This window comes from Mesocricetus auratus, unplaced genomic scaffold (assembly GCF_017639785.1).
Source record: "Mesocricetus auratus isolate SY011 unplaced genomic scaffold, BCM_Maur_2.0 Super-Scaffold_100013, whole genome shotgun sequence".
In the NCBI taxonomy this organism is placed as follows: domain Eukaryota; kingdom Metazoa; phylum Chordata; class Mammalia; order Rodentia; family Cricetidae; genus Mesocricetus; species Mesocricetus auratus.
This window is the reverse complement of record NW_024429196.1, coordinates 70437890-70456157: the sequence shown is the minus strand read 5'-3', so window position 1 is coordinate 70456157 and position 18268 is coordinate 70437890. Positions and strand designations below refer to the sequence as shown.

Genomic DNA, 18268 nt, shown 5'->3' with positions numbered 1-18268 from the left:
TCTCTTCACCTATGTTTTGCCTTTGGAATTTTTTACCTATTCTTTCTGTATGTCTTATTCTGTCTAGCTGGTTAGCAGTTACCTGATTGGCTGGCCCTATATATCTCCCTGTCTCTGTCCCTCATTTTCTCCTCCTCCTCTTCCCTCGTTTGCCTATTCATTCTTTCTGCCTGCCAGCCTCAACTATCCCTTTTCTGCCTAGCCATTGGTCATTGAGCTTTTTATTAGACCATTCAGGTGCCTTAGGCAAGCAAGGTGAAACAGCACCACATCTTTTCATAATTAAACAAATACAGCACATCCTTACATTGTTAAACAAATGTAACACACCTTTATATAGTTAAAGTAATATTCCACAGCACAAACAAATACAACACATCTTTACCAAGTTAAATATTCCACAACACATTTTAGTGGGCTTTGTTGTTGTTTTGTTTTGTTTTTAAGATGGTATCTCTCTATGTAACCCTGGCTTAAGTTTGGAACACATAGTGATCCCTTTGCCTCTGCTTCTCTATTGCTGGGATTAAAGATATGCAACACTATGCACACCTTTAGTGGACATTTGAGGGGTAAGAAAAATAAACACACAGATTTGATTTATTGTTTTTAGCTATGTCTTGAAACAACTTGGTAGTAATGTATGAGACCAGCCCCAAAGGGCTATGATACCAAAGCAAGAAAGGCATGAAGATCTAGAATTGTAGAGTACAGTTTATACTGTAGTCTGGTTCTGAGTTTTGGTAAATGCCAATTGGATCTTTGAAATGTGAGTTAGAAAGATGGATACATTAATGGGTTAGGACAAAAGTACCTTTTGTATCTTAATATTAGAGTCAGGTGAATATCAGAAACCAGAGGCCAGCTATAGGGCTCCATATATGATTATAATGGTGTTGAATATGTTTGTGGAAACTGTAGGAAAAGCCAACTGGTATTACTCTGGTACAGTTGTGGTGATTGCAGTAATGTCAAGATAAATCCATACAAACAACAAGATAATATTGAAAAAATTCAAACAGGTAGGCAAGATGGATGGCTCAGATTAAGGCTCTAACACCCACCCTAATGGTGACCAGAGTTCACTCCCTGGAACCCACATGGTGGAATAAGAGAACTGATCCCTCAAGTTGTCCTCTGATATCCACATGCATCTCACACACAGACACACAGACACACAGACACACACACACACACACACACACACACACGAAAAAATTTAAAGGCTGGATGTGGTGGTACATGCTTTTAATCCTAGTATTCTGGAGGCAGAGACAGGCAAATCTCTGTGAGTTTAAGGCCAAAATGGTTTACACATAGTGAGTTCCAGGATAGCAAGGACTGTATAGAGAGACCCTGCCTCAAAATAAATAAATAAAAAATAATGAAAATAAAATATATGATAGTTAACATGATTCAAATTTATTTAGGGTTATAGCTCTGTGTGTGTGTGTGTGTGTGCGCACGCGCATGTGTGTTCCTGTTCCTGTTTCTTAACCATTGATATACTTGAGAACTTTAAAATACACATTTTTGCCTGGCATTGGTGGTGCATGCCTTTAATCCCAGTACTCAGGAGGCAGAGGCAGACAGATCTCTGTGAGTTAGAGGCTAGCCTGGTCTACAGAGACAGTTCCAGGACAGCCTCCAAAACAATACAGAGAAACCCTATCTGGAAAAACCAAAATAAAGTAAAATACACATTTTTAGTAATTCTATTTTATAAGACCAATTTCTTTGACATGACCTTTCAGATTTTTTTAAATTAATTTATTTTATGTGCATTGGTATTTTGCTTGCATGAATGTCTTTGTGAGGATGTCATACCTTGGAGTTGCAGACAGTTGTGAGCTGCCATGTGGATCCTGGGAATTGAACTGGGGTCCTCTAAAAGAGCAGGCAGTGATCTTTACTACTGAGCCATCTCTCCAGCCCTATGATTTTAGTTTTATTTTGTTTTGTTTTTTGAGACAGGGTTTCTCTATGTAACAGCCCTGGCTGTCCTGGAACTCATTTTGTAGACCAGACTGGCTTGGAGCTCACAGAGATCCAACCTTCAGAGTGCCGAGTTCTGGGATTAAAGGTGTGCACCACCAATGCCTGGTCCTTCCAGATTTTTGTTGTTGTTGTTTTTGTTTTTTGAGACAGGATTTCTCTGTAGGTTTGGAGGCTGTCCTGGAACTTTCTTTGAAGACCAGGCACAGAGATCTGCCTGCCTCTGCCTCCCGAGTGCTGGGATTAAAGGTGTTTGCAACCACCTCCTGACTCCAGATTCTTTAAAGGGATTACTAATGTATGCTTTCATAAATCTACTCACAAGTAGATATTCACTTAAATAAGTATATGAAGAAAAGTATTCTTTTAAATAAAATATTTCATTTTCTAATTAACAGGTGCAAAGAAAATTCTACAGACACACAGATTATCAGGAAATTGCAACATGGTTACATTTGAACTGGAATTTCAGGTTCTGGAAATTGAGGTAACTTGATTTTTTTGTCCTATGAGAAACAGTTCCCACACTTAGTCACAACAGTGGTTGAGATGAGGAAGAGTGAATGACCAGGGTTCCGTTATAGCACATTTGTGTCATAAAAATTTAAGAGTACTCTCTTGTAGGTGGATTTTTCTTGGGGCTGCCAGCTCACAAAAAAATGACAGATTTATTAATTATGAAAGCTCAGCCTTAGCTTAAGCTTGTTCCTAACTAGTTCTTACAACGTAAATTAGCCCATGTCTTTTAATCTACATTCTTTTGTATGGCTCCATTACCTTTACTCTATACTGCCCATCCTGCTTCCTTAGTATCTGGTTGGCAACCTGCCTTCTTCTTCCCTGCAATCTCTCTCTACCCAAAAGTCCTTCCTTTCTCTCCTTCCTAGCTATTGGCCATTTAGATTTTTATTACACCAATCACAGCAATACATCTTCACAGTGTACCAATATTCCACAACACCCTCTCAACCGAATCTGATGAAACTGGTGCTGAGCTCAGACATGCTTTAAGCTAATGAGGAGATGGTTTTAGGCTTCCAACAAAAAAGTCTTTGAGGTTGTGGAAGCAGTTTTGCATGCTGCCAGCAGTTAGCTGATGGGCAAGCTATCATCTTTTAATTATTTATTTCTGAGTAATAAATTTCCAAACATTTGTCATGTTGAAACAACAAAAATATTACCTTATAATTTTTCTATGTGTCAGGAATGTGGGAGCAGCCCAGTTTGGTGGCATTGTGTAAGGTCTCTCAGGTAGCGGTCATCTTAGGATCATAGCCATGTTGAAAGATTCTTGAGGCAGGGTGATCCTGCAGGTTGTTCTGGACTACTAACCAACATAGGAGGACATGCCTTTGGTTTAGATTTTCTTCAAGCTAATGCCGTAGACAGGATGGTCATATGTAACCCTATGGGCTGGAATAGAACAGCTGAGGCAGAGCATACTCAACAGCCAGAGACTGCCTCTGAAAAGATTCCAATCTAGTCATAAGTTTTAGAACCATCCTACCTGGGACGTGCTTAATATTGGAAGTTACAACAAGTTGGTTTCACCATGTGGGTTTATAAGAAATTTGTACAAAGAACAGAGTCAGGAAGGACAGAAAGACTATCTTGGTCTCAGATCATCAGGTGGTTGAAGTGTGGAAAGACTGTTGTCACCTCAAGTTCTATAGACAGACTCAGACTGCACTCAAGCACTCAGTCTCAGGTGCCAGGATTTCTTATCCTAGTCAGTATCCTCAGCCACGAAACAAGCTCCAAATTGTACCTTTTTTTTTTTTAACGGGACAGTTGTCAGTGACTGAGTTAGTACCCTGTGTCTGCAAACAGAGAGACATATAATAAAAACAATTCAAGCATGAGGTTCAGCTATCAGGCTTTGAGCTTTTGCTTCTCTGTGCTGTTGATGTCATTTGTTGTAACTGGCCTGGGGCAGGCTAAGGGTGGGTTGTGGAATATCTAGTTCTCATCTAATGACAGAGTTCCCAACATTCACTCACTTCAGTATCACCCTTCAGTATTACCAATGTGACCAAGAAAACACAGTGTGGTGTTACAAATACCATTTGAACAAAATACATTTGTTGATTAAAAACTACAATTCTCATCTCAAAGGTGATACTGTAAAGTGGGGAGATCTCAACTATAGGCCTCAGATGCTATCTCGTGGCATTCTTCGCCTGTTGGCTTGGTGGAAAGCTCTAATCAGTTACTCAGGAGTAAAATGTTTCATCTCGAAGGTGTGGCTTTTTTCTGAGAACTTTGACTCACACAGCAGTTAACATTTTCACATGTCAAGTCATAATTGATGAGTGATCTTATATAAGTTATGCTGTTCCCAAATGGACACTAACCTTGGGGCTGGCTATACAGGGTCACTGAGGCAGTACTACATGACTATAATGATCTCTGTTAAAGACTGGAATGGAGCATAAGCCCAAATTGATCATTTCATCCAGATTGGATAGCCTGTTTTAAGGCCCCATGTTTTCCTTTTTGTGACCTAGGAACTCTTAGGTTTTTCCCATTGTAAATACTTATATAGTGTGATAATTGAATTTCCTTGTTTTGGGCCAATGTGATTCTCAACTCACATTGGTACTATGCCATCTTTTGTCTTGCATGATGGTATCCATTTATAGGTGCAGACTATAATCTGTGGAAAGTTTGTGGTATTGTAAGCCAGGCCCATCTTCTCTTAGGACTTCTGTAATCTAGTATGTGCACATTGTCTAGGAATTGACTATGGTATCCCATTGTTGTTGACCTTAGGGCCTTGCAGGCGTTTTTGTTCTAGGTGTTCATGTCTTTCACAGTTACTTCATGGTTTATCTGGAGAGAAGTTTTTCTGTAAACAAAACTAGGCTTATTTTCAAAAGTGTTCACAAATCCAGTTGAACACAGACTATTCTGAGTTTGATTTGAGCAAGGAGTTAAGTGGAACTGTATTTTTCAGGATGTGTTGTGTCCAAAGATTGGCTGTATTCTCATTAGTGGGGCTGGGCCCAAGAGCTGACTCAAACCACAATGTTGTAACTTCACTTAAGTTATGTACTTTTGTCACCTGATAGGCCAGTGAAAATTCAGGGCAAGAAAGCATTAGGCACAACTAATGGTTTTTGCCTTATATATTTGAAGGATATGGAAAAATATTAGAGGAAGTGTTAAAATTCTTTGAAAATCTGAATACTGCAATTGAATCTCCAAGGAGACTGTATTGTTCACATTTAAAATTACGTAGGCATTTTGATGACTACTTAGTTTTGCTAACAATGTGCTGCAGAAAACCCTGCTTTCCTTGGCTCTCTTGAGAGCACTCATTTTCTCTCTGAACCTTTTAAATTTTCTGACTCTTAAAGAAACACTGGCAAGTAAGATGTTGGAAAGAACTGAGATAGCTGTGGAACTAACAGGGCCTAGGGATCAACTATATAAAAGTTGTCAATGGTTATTGGCTTGAAAGAAAGGAGACAAAAGCCCTTTTTATTTTTCTTTGTTGCTTAGAATTCTGACAAAAAGAACTAATGAGAATTTTTTATTTCTTACTTTAGTGTTGTGTGTGTGGGGTTGGGGGTAGGTTCTTTCTATGAACCTAGTTCAGCTTGGCCTTGAAGTCATATTCATCTGCTTCAGCCTCCTGAGTACTTGGATTCCAGGCATGTGCTGCCACACTCAATGTGTAGGCAGTAAAAGCCCTCCTTATAGAATTAATAGTTTAGAGGCTGAAGGGATGGCTAAGTAGTTAAAAGCATTTGTTATTCTTGCAAAGTACTTGGCTTCGGGCCCTTATACCCACATGATGGCTCACAACTATCTAAACCTCTAGTTCCAAAGAATCTGATGCCCTCTTCTGACTTCTGAGGTACCAGGCATGCACATAGTATGCATATACATATGCAAGCAAAACATACATTTAAAATAAATCTTTTAAAAAATTAGAATTGTTAGGTCAAAGGAAATGTACACATAAATTGATTAATAAATGTGGATATCTTCTAAAATGGTTTTGCTGTTATGCTGGTTAGTTTTTGTTGTTTACTTAACACAACCGAGAGTCACCTGGGAAGAAGGAAGATTTTTGATATCATATTGGACTGTGGGGCATATCTTTGGGGGATTGCTTTAATTGATGAATGATGTGGATGACACTATCCCTAGGCAGACAGTCCTGATCTGTATAAGAAATCTATCTGAGCTGGACAAGTGTGGCACAAGCCTTTAATCCCTGCCCTTGGGAGACAGAAGCCAGTGGATCTCAGAGTTTAAGACCAGCCTGGTCTACATAGTAAATTCTAGAACAACAAGGTCTACACAGAGAAACCCTGTCTCAAAAAACAAAACAGCAGCAACAGAATCTAGCTAAGCATAAGCCAGTAAAGAACCCAATAAGCAGCATTCCTCTATGGTCTCTGCTTTCATTTCTTGCTTGAGTTCCTGCCCTGACTTCCCTGAGTATTGGACTGTGACCTGAAAGTGTAAGATAATAAATTTTTTCCATCCCATAAGTTGCTTTTGGGAATGGTGTTTATCATAGCAACAGAAAAGCAAACTAAAGCTGTGCACATTTTTTTTTTTTGCTGTGCACATTTACTGTTGAGATTGATAGAAAAAAGAGTAAAGACAAAACAGCATGTTGATTTTTTTTTCCTTTCCTAAAATCAAACATTCCACTAGAGGGAGATGTTTACCTGTCAGAAAATTAAAAGACTTAAATAATACATTTTGGTCATATTAATACTTGTTTTTGCATATTAAATATTATTAATACAGTGTTTGTCCTAGTTAGGGTTGCTGTTGCTGTGATAAAGCATCATACCAAAGCAACTTGGGGAGGAAAGCGTTTATTTGGCTTACACATTCATATCACTGTTTATCATAGAAGGAAGTCAGGACAGGAACTCAGAGTGGGAAGGAACCTGGAGGTAGGACCTGATTCGAGGCTATGGGGAGTGCTGCTTCCTGGCTTGCTCCTTATGTCTTGCTCACCCTGCTTTCATATAGAAACCAGGACTACCAGCAGAGGGATGGCACCACCCCAGTGGTCTGGGCCTTCCCACATCAATCAGTCATCAAAAAAATGCCCTGAGGCCCAATGTTAAGGAGGCATTTCCTTTTTTTTGTTTGTTTCGTGTTTTGTTGTTCTTGTTTTTGAAATAGGGTTTCTCTGTATTGCTTTGGGACCTGTTCTGGGACTTGACCTGTAGACCAGGCTGGCCTTGACCTCATAGAGATCTACCTCCCTCCTGGGATTAAATGCTTGCACCACCAATGCCCGACTTGGAGGCATTTTCTTAATTGAGGTTTCTTCCAGATGACCATATCTTCTGTCATGTTGACATAACACTAGCTAGCACAGTGCCCTTAAATTCTGTTAGCAGAATGTTAGACAAAGAGATAGGAAAATCAATGTAGAGAGTATGAGGCATTGCTTCGTTGATGCCGCTCTTGTCAAAGGTGTTTGTAACATAGAATTAATCTCCTCTAGTTGACTATGCGGTGTTATCAGCACTGCACTATTTGAGAAGTTTTCAGACCATCAGAACAAATGAGCACCCAGCATCAGTCTTCCATAGTCCTGGTAGTATAAGTCAGATGGGTAGGAGTTTGTAGGATGGTAAAGTGTGTTTATGTAACTTCTTTCCCTGAAACAAAAATACTGAAAAGTAGCTGCATTTTTAAAAATGAAGAGAATACAATTTCATCACAGGGTTTAAAGGTAGGTAATCTGATTCTTTGAATATCTGAACCCCAACGTTGAAATGCTAATATATTGTGTTTCATGATGGTGCAGATTTTCCTAAAGCAAAAGAGGTATCTCTCAGCTCAGAAAGGCTGGACCCAGGGACTAAGGTGACCACTAATCATCAACCACTAAAAGTCAACCTGAGACTGAGTTCCTTATCTCATGTCAATGACAGATAAAATTGCAGACAAAGGAGGAATAAGCAAAGTCAACGCATATTGAGACATTAAGGAAAAGTTAGAGAAGTGTCCTGAGAAAGGGGGAAGTGCTAAGCTGCATGCCTGGTGGCTTCCTGCAGGACTTATGGCAGAAACTGGACAAAGACAGACATAGTTTTTGTTGAAATTGGTTCATTCTGTAGGCATATCCTTCGGCCAAGCAAATGGGGAGACAGTGACTCTGCAAATACCTCCTGGCCCAACTGGAGATGATCACATGCTGTTTGCCCAGTTATGATGGTGATCACTCGTTGAAGCCCATATCTGTATATATTTTTTATTTAACTTTTTATGCCTGTCACTTTCAGCTCCCTCTCCCACCCCCTAATCCTCCTAACCCCTCACTCCCACTCCATCTCCCCTCTGCTCCCCAGGAAGGGCAAGGGCCTCCATGAGGGATTTTCAGAGTCTGTCACATCATCCCGGGAAGGGCCCAGGTTCTTCCCCATGTGTGCAGGCTGAGAGAGCATCCTTCCATGTGGTATGGGTTCCCAGAGCCCTTCTGTATGCCAGGAATAAATACTGCTCCACTCTCCAAGGTCCCACAGATTGCCGAGGCCTCCTCTCTGACACCCAGGTTCGGTGGGAGGGTGTCTGGATCAGTCCCACGCTAGCCCCTCAGTCTTCAGTCTGGGGTCCATGTGTTCCCACTTGTTTAGGTCAGCTGCCTCTGTGGGTTTCACCAGCTCGGTCTTTATTCCTTTGGTCATCACTCCTCTTTGCAAGTGGGTTCCAGGAGTTCAATTCGTTTCACAGTTGTGGGTGTCTGCCTCTGCCTCCGTCAGCCACTGGATGAGAGTTCTAGGATGGCATATAAGGTAGTCATCATTCTCATTATCATGGGAGGGCATTTAGGGTAGCCTTAATGCCAGTTGGTGTCATTCTTGTAGATCTGTGAAGATCTCACTAGTGCCAGATCTCTCCTCCAACCTATACTGGTTCCCTCTTTTATGGTATCTCCCATCCTTTTCTCCTCTGTTCTTGCCCTGGCTCAACCTTACTGCTTCCCCATGTCCTCCTCTCCCCTCCTCTTTTCTCCCTCCTTCTCCCTTCTCCTTCTACTCTCCCCTTCCTCCCCCCCCCCCCCAATTCAATTAGTAGATCACATCCCCTAACCCTTCTCCGGGTTATCATGCATATCTCTCTTAGGGTACTCCCTGCACCCCAGACTCTCTGGCGGTGGGATTGTGGGCTGGCAATGCCCTGATTCATGTCTAAAATCCATACTTGAGTGAGTACATACCATGCTTGTCTTTTTGTGACTGGGTTACCTCACTCAGGATGGTTTCTTCCAGTGCCATCCATTTGCCTGTAAATTTCAAGATTCCATTTTTTTTTCTGTTCAGTACTTCATTGTGTAAATGTACCACATTTTCTCTGTCCACTCTTCAGTTGAGGGGGATCTAGGTTGCTTCCAGGTTCTGGCTATTACAAATAATGCTGCTATGAACATAGTTGAGCAGATGTCCTTATTGTATGAGGGTACATCTTTTGGATATATGCCTAAGAGTGGGATTGCTGGGTCTTGTGGTAGACTGATTTCCATTTTTCTGAGGAATCTCCACACTGATCTTCAAAGTGGCTGCACAAGTTGGCATTCCCACCAGCAGTGGAGGAGTGTACCCCTTTCGCCACATCTTCTCCAGCATAAACTGTCATTAGTGTTTTTGATTTTAGCCATTCTGACAGGAGTGAGATGGTATCTCAGAGTTGTTTTGATTTGCATTTCCCTAATGGCTAAAGATGTTGAGCACTTTCTCAAGTGTCTCTTGGCCATTTTGGACTCCTTTATTGAGAATTCTCTGTTTAGTTCTGTACCCCATTTTTTAATTGTATCCTTTGGTGTTCTGGAGACTTGCTTCTTGAGTTCTTTGTAAATTTTGGGGATCAGCCCTCTGTCAGATGTAGGGTTGGTGAATATCTTTTCCCATTGTGTGGGCTGTCATTTTGTCTTGTTGACTTGTCCTTTGCCCTGCAGAAGCTCCTCAGTTTCAGGAGGTCCCATTTATTAATTGTTGATCTCAGTGTCTGTGCTACTGGTGTTATGTTCAGGAAGCGGTCTCCTGTACCAATTCATTCAAGGGTACTTCCTACTTTCTCCTCTAAGAGATTCAGTGGGGCTGAATTGATGTTGAGGTCTTTGATCCATTTGGACTTAAACAAGTGCTGTTAACCACTGATCCATTGCTCTAACTCCCTTTAATTTTAACAAAAAAATTAAAGTATAAGTTTCATTGAGATAAACCTTTTATTTCCTTTTCTTTTTTAGCCCTAATAAAACACTAATTTTTAAATTTATTTTCCCACTTTGAATATTTCATAGAAATAGAAGCTTGTGCCTGGTTTCCTTTATTTATCATGTTTTCAAGACTCTTCCTTGTTATAGCATGTGTTGGTACATTTTGGAGTTAAATAATGTACCTTGTGTGGATATACTACATTTTGTCCTTTTCAGCACCTGATGAAGTTGTTTTCACTTTTGGTTGTTATGACTAATGCTGTCATAGACGCTCATGCAAAGGTTTTAAGTGGATATATGGATTTGATTGGCTGTATTACTAGAAATGCAATTACTAGATTACATGGCACTGCTAGATAATGACTGGTATGTCCATCCCTTCCTCTGTGATTACTGCCTATTTGTTTTTTTCCCCTTTGGTAATACTTTTTCAGTTTCTATGCTCAAACTCACATAGGTAAGAACTTATATATTTAGTACAATGCATTAACCCTATACAAATGGGAAAATTAAATTTAACATTTCCAGACCAATATGGCTATTAATTTCTGTACAGTATCAACTCAACATGGCAAACTGAGATACCTTTTTTCAAAGTTGACAACTCAGCTAAAATTTACCAAAATCCATATTGTACATATGTGTGTATGTATGTGTATGTAAAGAACAATAATACCAGTGTGTTATTCATCAATATACTGCCTCTTTGTATATTGTCTTTGGAGAAATACCTATTCAAATACTTTGTCCATTTTTTTAAAATTTATTTTATTATGTATGCAGTGACCTAAGTGCATGTATGCCCACATGCCAGAAAAGGGCACCAGATCTCATTACAGGTGGTTGTTAGCCACCATGTTGTTGCTGGGAATTGAACTCAGAACCTCTGGAAGGGCAGTCATCAATGCTCTTAACCACTGAGCCATCCCTCCAGCCCTCCTTTGTCCATTTTAAGATTACGTTGTCTTTTTAAAATTTGAGTTGTAAGAATGTCTCTGGAGCATCACTAAGTGCTAATGCACACCTCTAATTCCAGCTCTCAGAACCAGGGGCATTTGACTTTTTGTGAGTTCAAGGCCAGCCTGGTCTATATAGTGAGTCCCAGGACAGCCAGGACTATGTTAAGAGACCCTGTCTCAAACAAACAAATAAACAAAAAAGGATGTCTGAAATTGTTTTCATTAGTGGTGAAATTGGTTCTGGCTTTTGGTAATAAAATATCACCAATATCTTTAGTAATAAGACTTTCTCTTAATTTATTTTACTTTAGTGTAGAGTCTTATAAGAATCTAAAGTGTAAGAATGAAGTAAATGAATATTTAGGCAATTCATTGTTAGAATGATTTCCAGAAAGTCCAATTTCTATTCCTGGTGCCAGGTTTACGTGTTTTTACCTGTGGCAACCCCTGCCCTAGACTAGGGCCTAGCACATACTAGGCCGCAGGTTCCTGGCAGTAACATTTATAAATTTTTGTTCAGTTAAAATGTCACTTATTTTTAATTTACATTTATCTACTACTAGTGAAATCTTAACTTTCTAACTGTAGTAATTTGTTTTATGTCTTTTAGTTTATGACTATTTTCTTTTTAGTTTTTCTCTTCTTTTCATCATACTTATGTTAAACATTTTCTTCAGTTCATAGCAATTTTCATAAAATGATTTTTATTTAGATATTTTGAGTTTTTATATAATCACATTTGCTAGTTTTTTCCTATTGTTTGCTTAGAAAGTTGTTTTTTATTCATTCCTCCTAATTTTTATGATTTCAATATTCAATTTATATAATTAATTTGGAAATCATTTTACGCTTTAGTAAGTACTGAGTATATAATTTAATTTACTCAACAAATAGCCAGTATCTTACCATTTTTGTCAATTTTCTACTTGCATATTTAAAGTATTTTTGTCTAGTTTAAAAGATAGTCTGCTCTTCTACATAAACTTTTCATCTTTATTTTAGACTAAAGAGAAATTTTCTTCTGTTATAACTGACCTCAACATAATAATGGAACCCACAGAATATTCAGAACTAAGTGAATTCGCATCTAGGTAAGCTGTGTTACAAATTTAATTGCTCTATGGTTGAATTTTGCTCCACAGGTTTTAAATTTTTCTTTATAATTTTTTGTTTTCTGTTTTTAATATATATTTACATATTTTTCTTTTTAAAAATTTTATGTGTATGGGTGCTTTGCCTGAATGTATGTTTGTATACCATGTATGTGCAGTGTCTGTGGAGGCCAGAAAAGTTCACTATATATGTATGCTGTTGACCTTTTTTTTTTTGGTTTTTCGAGACAGGATTTGTTTTGGAGGCTGTCCTGGAACTTGCTCTGTAGACCAGGCTGGCCTCGAACTCACAGAGATCCTCCTGCCTCTGCCTCCCGTGTGCTGGGATTAAAGGTGTGTGCCACCAACCCCTGGCTGATTTGGGATTATTACTATTTTAAGATATATTTTAATTAATTTTATTATGTGGATGTGTGTGCACATGCGTTCAGGTACCCTCAGAGACCAGGAGCAATCACTCAGGGTATTTTTATTTAATTCCATTGATTTTCCTGCAAATTTCATAATGTCATTGTTTTTGTTTTTTACAGTTGAGTAATACTCCATTGTGTAAATGTACCAAATTTTCTTTACCCACTCTTCAGTTGAGGGGCATCTAGGTTGTTTCCAAGTTCTGGCTATTACAAATAATGCTGCTATGAATATTGTTAAACAAGTGTCCTGGTGCTAGGGAAATTACCAAGAATCCAGAAGGATGACCTCAGCTAAGACTCCTAGCAATAGTAGAGAGGGTGCTGGAACTTGCCTTCCTCTGTAATCAGATTGGTGAATACTACAACTGTCATCATAGAGCCTTCATCCAGTAATTGATGGAACCAGATGCAGGGATGCACACCAAGCACCAGGCTGAGTTCCATGAATCCAGTCAAAGAGAGGGAAGAGGGAATATGTGAGCAAGGGAGGTCAAGATCATGATGGAGAAATCTACAGAGACAGCTGAAGCAAGTTCGTGGAAACTCATCAACTCTGGATTGACAGCTGTGGATCCTCCATGGGCAAGAACTAGGCCCTCTGTATGAGGGAGACAGTTGTGAAGCTGAGGGGCTCCTAGCAGTAGGACCAGGGATCTCTGGTGCATGAGCTAGCTTGTTGGAGCCCATTCCCTATGGTGGATTGCCATGCTCTGCCTTAATGCAAGGCAGAGAGGCTTGGTCCTGGCCCAACTTAATGTGCCAGACTTTGTGGACTCCCATGGGAGCCCTTACAGGTTGAGAAGAGTCAATGGGAGGAGGGTAGACTGGGGGGGAGGTGAAAGGGGATGGGAGGGAGATCTTTGGTTAGAATATAAAATGAAATTTAAAAAATAACAATAATTTAAAAAGATTTATATACTTCAAACAGAGTATAGAGGACACAAAAGGTATCAGTCCCCAAAGCAAATAAAAGCCCAGGTGCTAACACCCCAGAATCAAAGCTACAAAGCTCTGTGCGAACTCCCTCTACATAAGCTGTGTTAGAAGTGTGTTTGTTTCATTTCCCTGATTGTTGACAGTGTGTCTTTACATGTTGCTGTCCATTTATCTTCTTTGAAGCTTCATTCCCTGTTTTTTTTAATTATCTGATTTAGTTGTTTTTTTTTCTCACCATTCCTTTGAAAATTTTTTTATATGTTCTGAAAACAGACACTTCTTTGTAATTGTATTTTCCCAGACACGTCTCCCATTTTGTACTTTGTCTTTTTGTTTTCTCAGCATGTTTTCAAAACATTAAAAATTTTTTAAATATTTTATTTGTTTCTTGTGTATACAGTCTTCTGCCTGCATGCTGGCAGAGGGCTCCAGATCTCATTCAAGGTGGTTGTGAGCCACCATGTGGTTGCTGGGAATTGAACTCAGGACCTCTGGAAGAACAGTCAGTGCTCTTAACCGCTGAGCCATCTCTCCAGCCCCACATTTTAAAATTTTTGATGAATAACTTTTCCTTTTGTTTTTGAATGAATCATGTTATATGATGCTGTACCCCATATATGAGGGAAAAGTGGACTAAAGCAAAACCAGAATCCTGAAACTCTCCGTGTCTTCTGTCCAACATTCTCCAGATCTCCAACTCCTTCCAGCTTTGTTGACTGCAGCACAGTTCTGTCCCTTGGTCTTGTTCCACTCCATTAGCTGCATTCCTTGGCAGCTATCCCATGGCCTTGTCATCTCCAACATCTGGGGTGGTTAAGGCAGCCTAGGCTTCACCTTCACAGCTTAAGGCTACGCCCTCTCTGGGACATGGCAGACACAAGCCTGGCCTCAGCAGCTTTCCTTAGTCACGGAGGGAGATTCCATAAACCCTTTCTCCTATCCTTGATTCTAAAGCTAGAACCACGAGATTGAAACTGCCACATTTTGCTGCTTGCTGGGGCTGAACATGGCCCTTTCTTTAAATTATATCTTCACCAGTTTTCTGTCCTTCACTGCCTAAGCTTGGCTGTCCTGAAACTTGGTCTGCAGACCGCGCTGGCCTCAAATACAGAGCTCTGCTAACCTCTGCCTTCTGGGTACTGGAATTAAAGGCATACACCATTATTCCTGGACCTAATGTGTTCTTTAGTTCCTTTTCACAAGTTGGAAGTTTAGCTGGGTGGGGTCTTGCCCTGAGGTCATCACTCCCTTTATTTCATTTCCTTTTTTTTTTTTTTTTTTTTTTTTTTTTTGATTTTCGAGACAGGGTTTCTCTGTATTGTTTTGGAGGCTGTCCTGGAACTAGCTCTTGTAGACCAGGCTGGCCTCGAACTCACAGAGATCCACCTGCCTCTGCCTCCCGAGTGCTGGGATTAAAGGCGTGCGCCACCAGCGCCCGGCTCCTTTATTTCATTTCTTAATCTGTTTATTTCCTGTAACACAGGACTGTGCTCCATTCCATTTCCTGATGCCCCTTTTCCCTCAATCTGTACATTTTGTTTTTTATTTTTACTTGCTCAGCTTGCTCCCTTTCATTATAAATCTTCCTAAGAGTGAACGCTAGTTAGGCGCAGGTAGCACACACTTTTAATCCCAGCACTCAGGAGGCAGAGGCAGGTAGATCTCTGTGAGTTTGAGGCCAGCCTGGTCTACAGAGTGAGTTCCATTACAGGCTCCAATGCTATAGAAAAGCCCTGTCTCAAACAACAAAACAAACAAATGACAAAAGAAGAGTGAACACTAGTAACCACATGACAGAATCTAAACTAACCTCTTTTAACATTTCTTCTGCCAACAGAATTAATCCAAATCTCTTCACTTTAGCCTCAGGCAAACTCTTCAAACAAAGGCAAAGAGCAGTCAGCCACTTTTTTCACATATTAACATTCTGCTCCTCTGAAACCTCTTGATCCAGAATGCATAGTTCAAAGCACCCTCAGCACCACTGTCTTCAGTGTTCCTATTAGGATGCCCCATTAAGCTCCACTTAAACATTCAGCTGCTTTTCTAATCCACAGTCCCAAAGTCTATATTCCTCCAAACAAAAGCATGCTCTGACCTACCACAGCAATACCCTACTCCCTGGTACCAACTTCTGTCTTAGTTTGAATTTCTATTGCTGTGAAAAGACACCATGACCACAGCAACTTTTATAAAAAGAAAACATTTAGTTGGGGCTGGATTACAATTTCAGTTTAATCCATTACCTTTGTGGTGAGAAGCATAGCAATATGCAGGTAGACATGGTTCTGGAGAAGGAGGTGAGAGTCCTACATCTTGATCTGCAGGCAGCAGAAGACTGCTTGCCACACTGAGCATAGCTTGAACATGTAAGACCGCAGAGTCGGTCTCCATAGTTACACACTTCCTCCAAAATGCCACACTTCCTAATAGAGCCACTCTTTATGAGCCAAGCATTTAAGCACATGAGCCACACTTATTCAAATCACCACAGCCATTAACTGCTTTTCTCCCTTAGTAGTAGTTTGCTTAGCACCTTGCAGCTCCACAAAAACTGTCATTCAGGTATGAAGTTTTCAAGTCAATACCAGCTTGTATTCTTTATGTCCTATGACCAAAGTGTGGGCTGTCTTCAGCAAAAGGGTCTTATCAAATTTTGCTGGGTAACCAAGGGCAGTGACAATAGCTTACATTGTTTTCGACATTTCTGGCTCCTGCTTTAACCAATAACTTAAAGGAAAACATCACACACCTGGCATGGGATTTTACTTAATAATCTGAAGCTTGTGAGAAGAGCATTATTTCCCCCTCCCCTATACAACATGTATTGTCTTAGTTAGGGTTTCTATTACTATGATGAAACACCATGACTAAGAAATAAGTCGGGGGAGGGGATGATGAAAGGGTTTATTTTGTTTGCATATCCACATTATTGTTCATCATTGAAAGGAGTCAGAACGGGAGCTAACAGGAACTTAAGCAAGACAGGAGCCTGGAGGCAGGAACTGATGCAGAGGCCATGGAAGAGTGCTGCTTACTATCTTGTTCCTCATATCTCGCTCAGCCTTCTTTCTTATAGAAGCCAGGACCACCTGCCCAGGGATGGCACCACTGACAGTGGGCTCAGTCCTTCCCCATCAATCACTAATTAAGAAAATGCCCTACAGGCTGCTAAAGTGTGGTTTTATGGAGCCAATTTTAAAATTAGGATTCCCTATTCTCAGATGACCTTAGCCCATGTCAAGCTGACTGAAAACTATCCAGCATACATACAATGTGGAGTACAGACTGTTTGCTCTCTCTCTCTCTCTCTGTGTGAGAGTGAGTATGTGAGTTTTTCAAGACAGGGTTTCTCTGTGTAGCCTTGGCCATCCTGGAACTCACTCTGTAGACCAGGTTGGTTCAAACTCACAGAGATCCTCCTGCCTCTGCCTCTGCCTCTGCCTCACAAGTGCTGTGATTAAAGGCCTGCACCACCACCTCCCTGCTTGTTTATATTTTTAGTAAATTGATAAAATAGTTTGCTATTTATTCTTTTTGTTTGTTTGTTTGGTTTGGGTTTTGGTTTTCTCTAGACAGGGTTGCTCTTTGTAGGTCTAGCTCTCCTGGAACTTGCTCTGTAGACCAGGCTGACCTTGAACTCACAGAGATCTGCCTGCCTCTGCCTCCCAAGTGCTGGGATCAAAGGCGTGCGCCACCATGCCTGGCTTGTTATTCATTCTTGTTGTTCTATCACATGAATATTTTATAGACAAGATATAGCATTTTTCAAAATATCTAATACATTTTCCTTGAGATATCTTTTAGACTTTTGATGACCAGATGCATAGTGCTTATTTATTACTTGAATAAATGTAAAATAGACATTCTTTGTGTATGATAATTGAGTTGACCATCTTTTTTAATCTTATTTTTTTAATCTATTAATTTATTTTTTACATTCCAATCCCAGTTCCCCCACCAGTCCTCTCCTACCCCTCACCCTCACCCTACCTCCCATCTGTTCCTTGGAGAGGATACGGCCTCCTCTAGGAAGTCTACTAAGTCTGTCCCATCATCTTGTTAAGGCAGGACCAAGGCACCTCCCCACCCACCACACCCCTGTGTCTAGGCTGAGCAAGGTGTCTCTCCATATAGAATGGGTTCCACTTAGTTAGTCTGTGCATTAGTGTTGGATCTTGGACCCACTGCCAGTGACCTCATATATTGTCCCAGTCATACCACTATCACCTATATTAAGGGAGTCTAGTTCATTCTTATGCAGGTTCCCCATTTTTCAGACTGGAGTCAGTGATCTCTCACTAGCTTGGGTCAGCTGATTCTGTGGATTTCATGGTCATGACTCCTTTGTTCATATGACCACTCCTGCCTCATTTTAATTGTACTCCAGGAGCTTGGCCCAGTGGTTAGTTGTAGATTTCTGCATCTGGTTCCATCTGTTTCTGGAAGAGGGTTCTAGCTTCTCTGGGGTTGTGGATGGTAGGGGTATCTTTTTGCTTTATGTCTGGTATCCACTTATGAGTTGTTGTATCTAAGTTGCAAAGAGCCCCAGAGATCGCCGGGAAGACAGACCCACCAAACTGCAAAACCAGTGTTTCAATTGTTCATTCAACCATGACACAGGGACCCATGCAGCAGCCTCCAGAGGGAGAA

The 18268-nt window shown here is 40.4% G+C and overlaps 1 protein-coding gene across 1 annotated transcript in view; it reads left to right on the top strand.

Moving 5' to 3' along the window:
• LOC106020806 (centromere protein P) overlaps positions 1–18268 on the top strand; it is a 193318-nt gene that overhangs the window by 6240 nt on the left and 168810 nt on the right. The window contains 2 exon segments of the mRNA XM_040755956.1: positions 2394–2482; positions 12157–12245. Of these exon segments, the coding sequence (XP_040611890.1) occupies positions 2394–2482; positions 12157–12245 (178 nt within the window).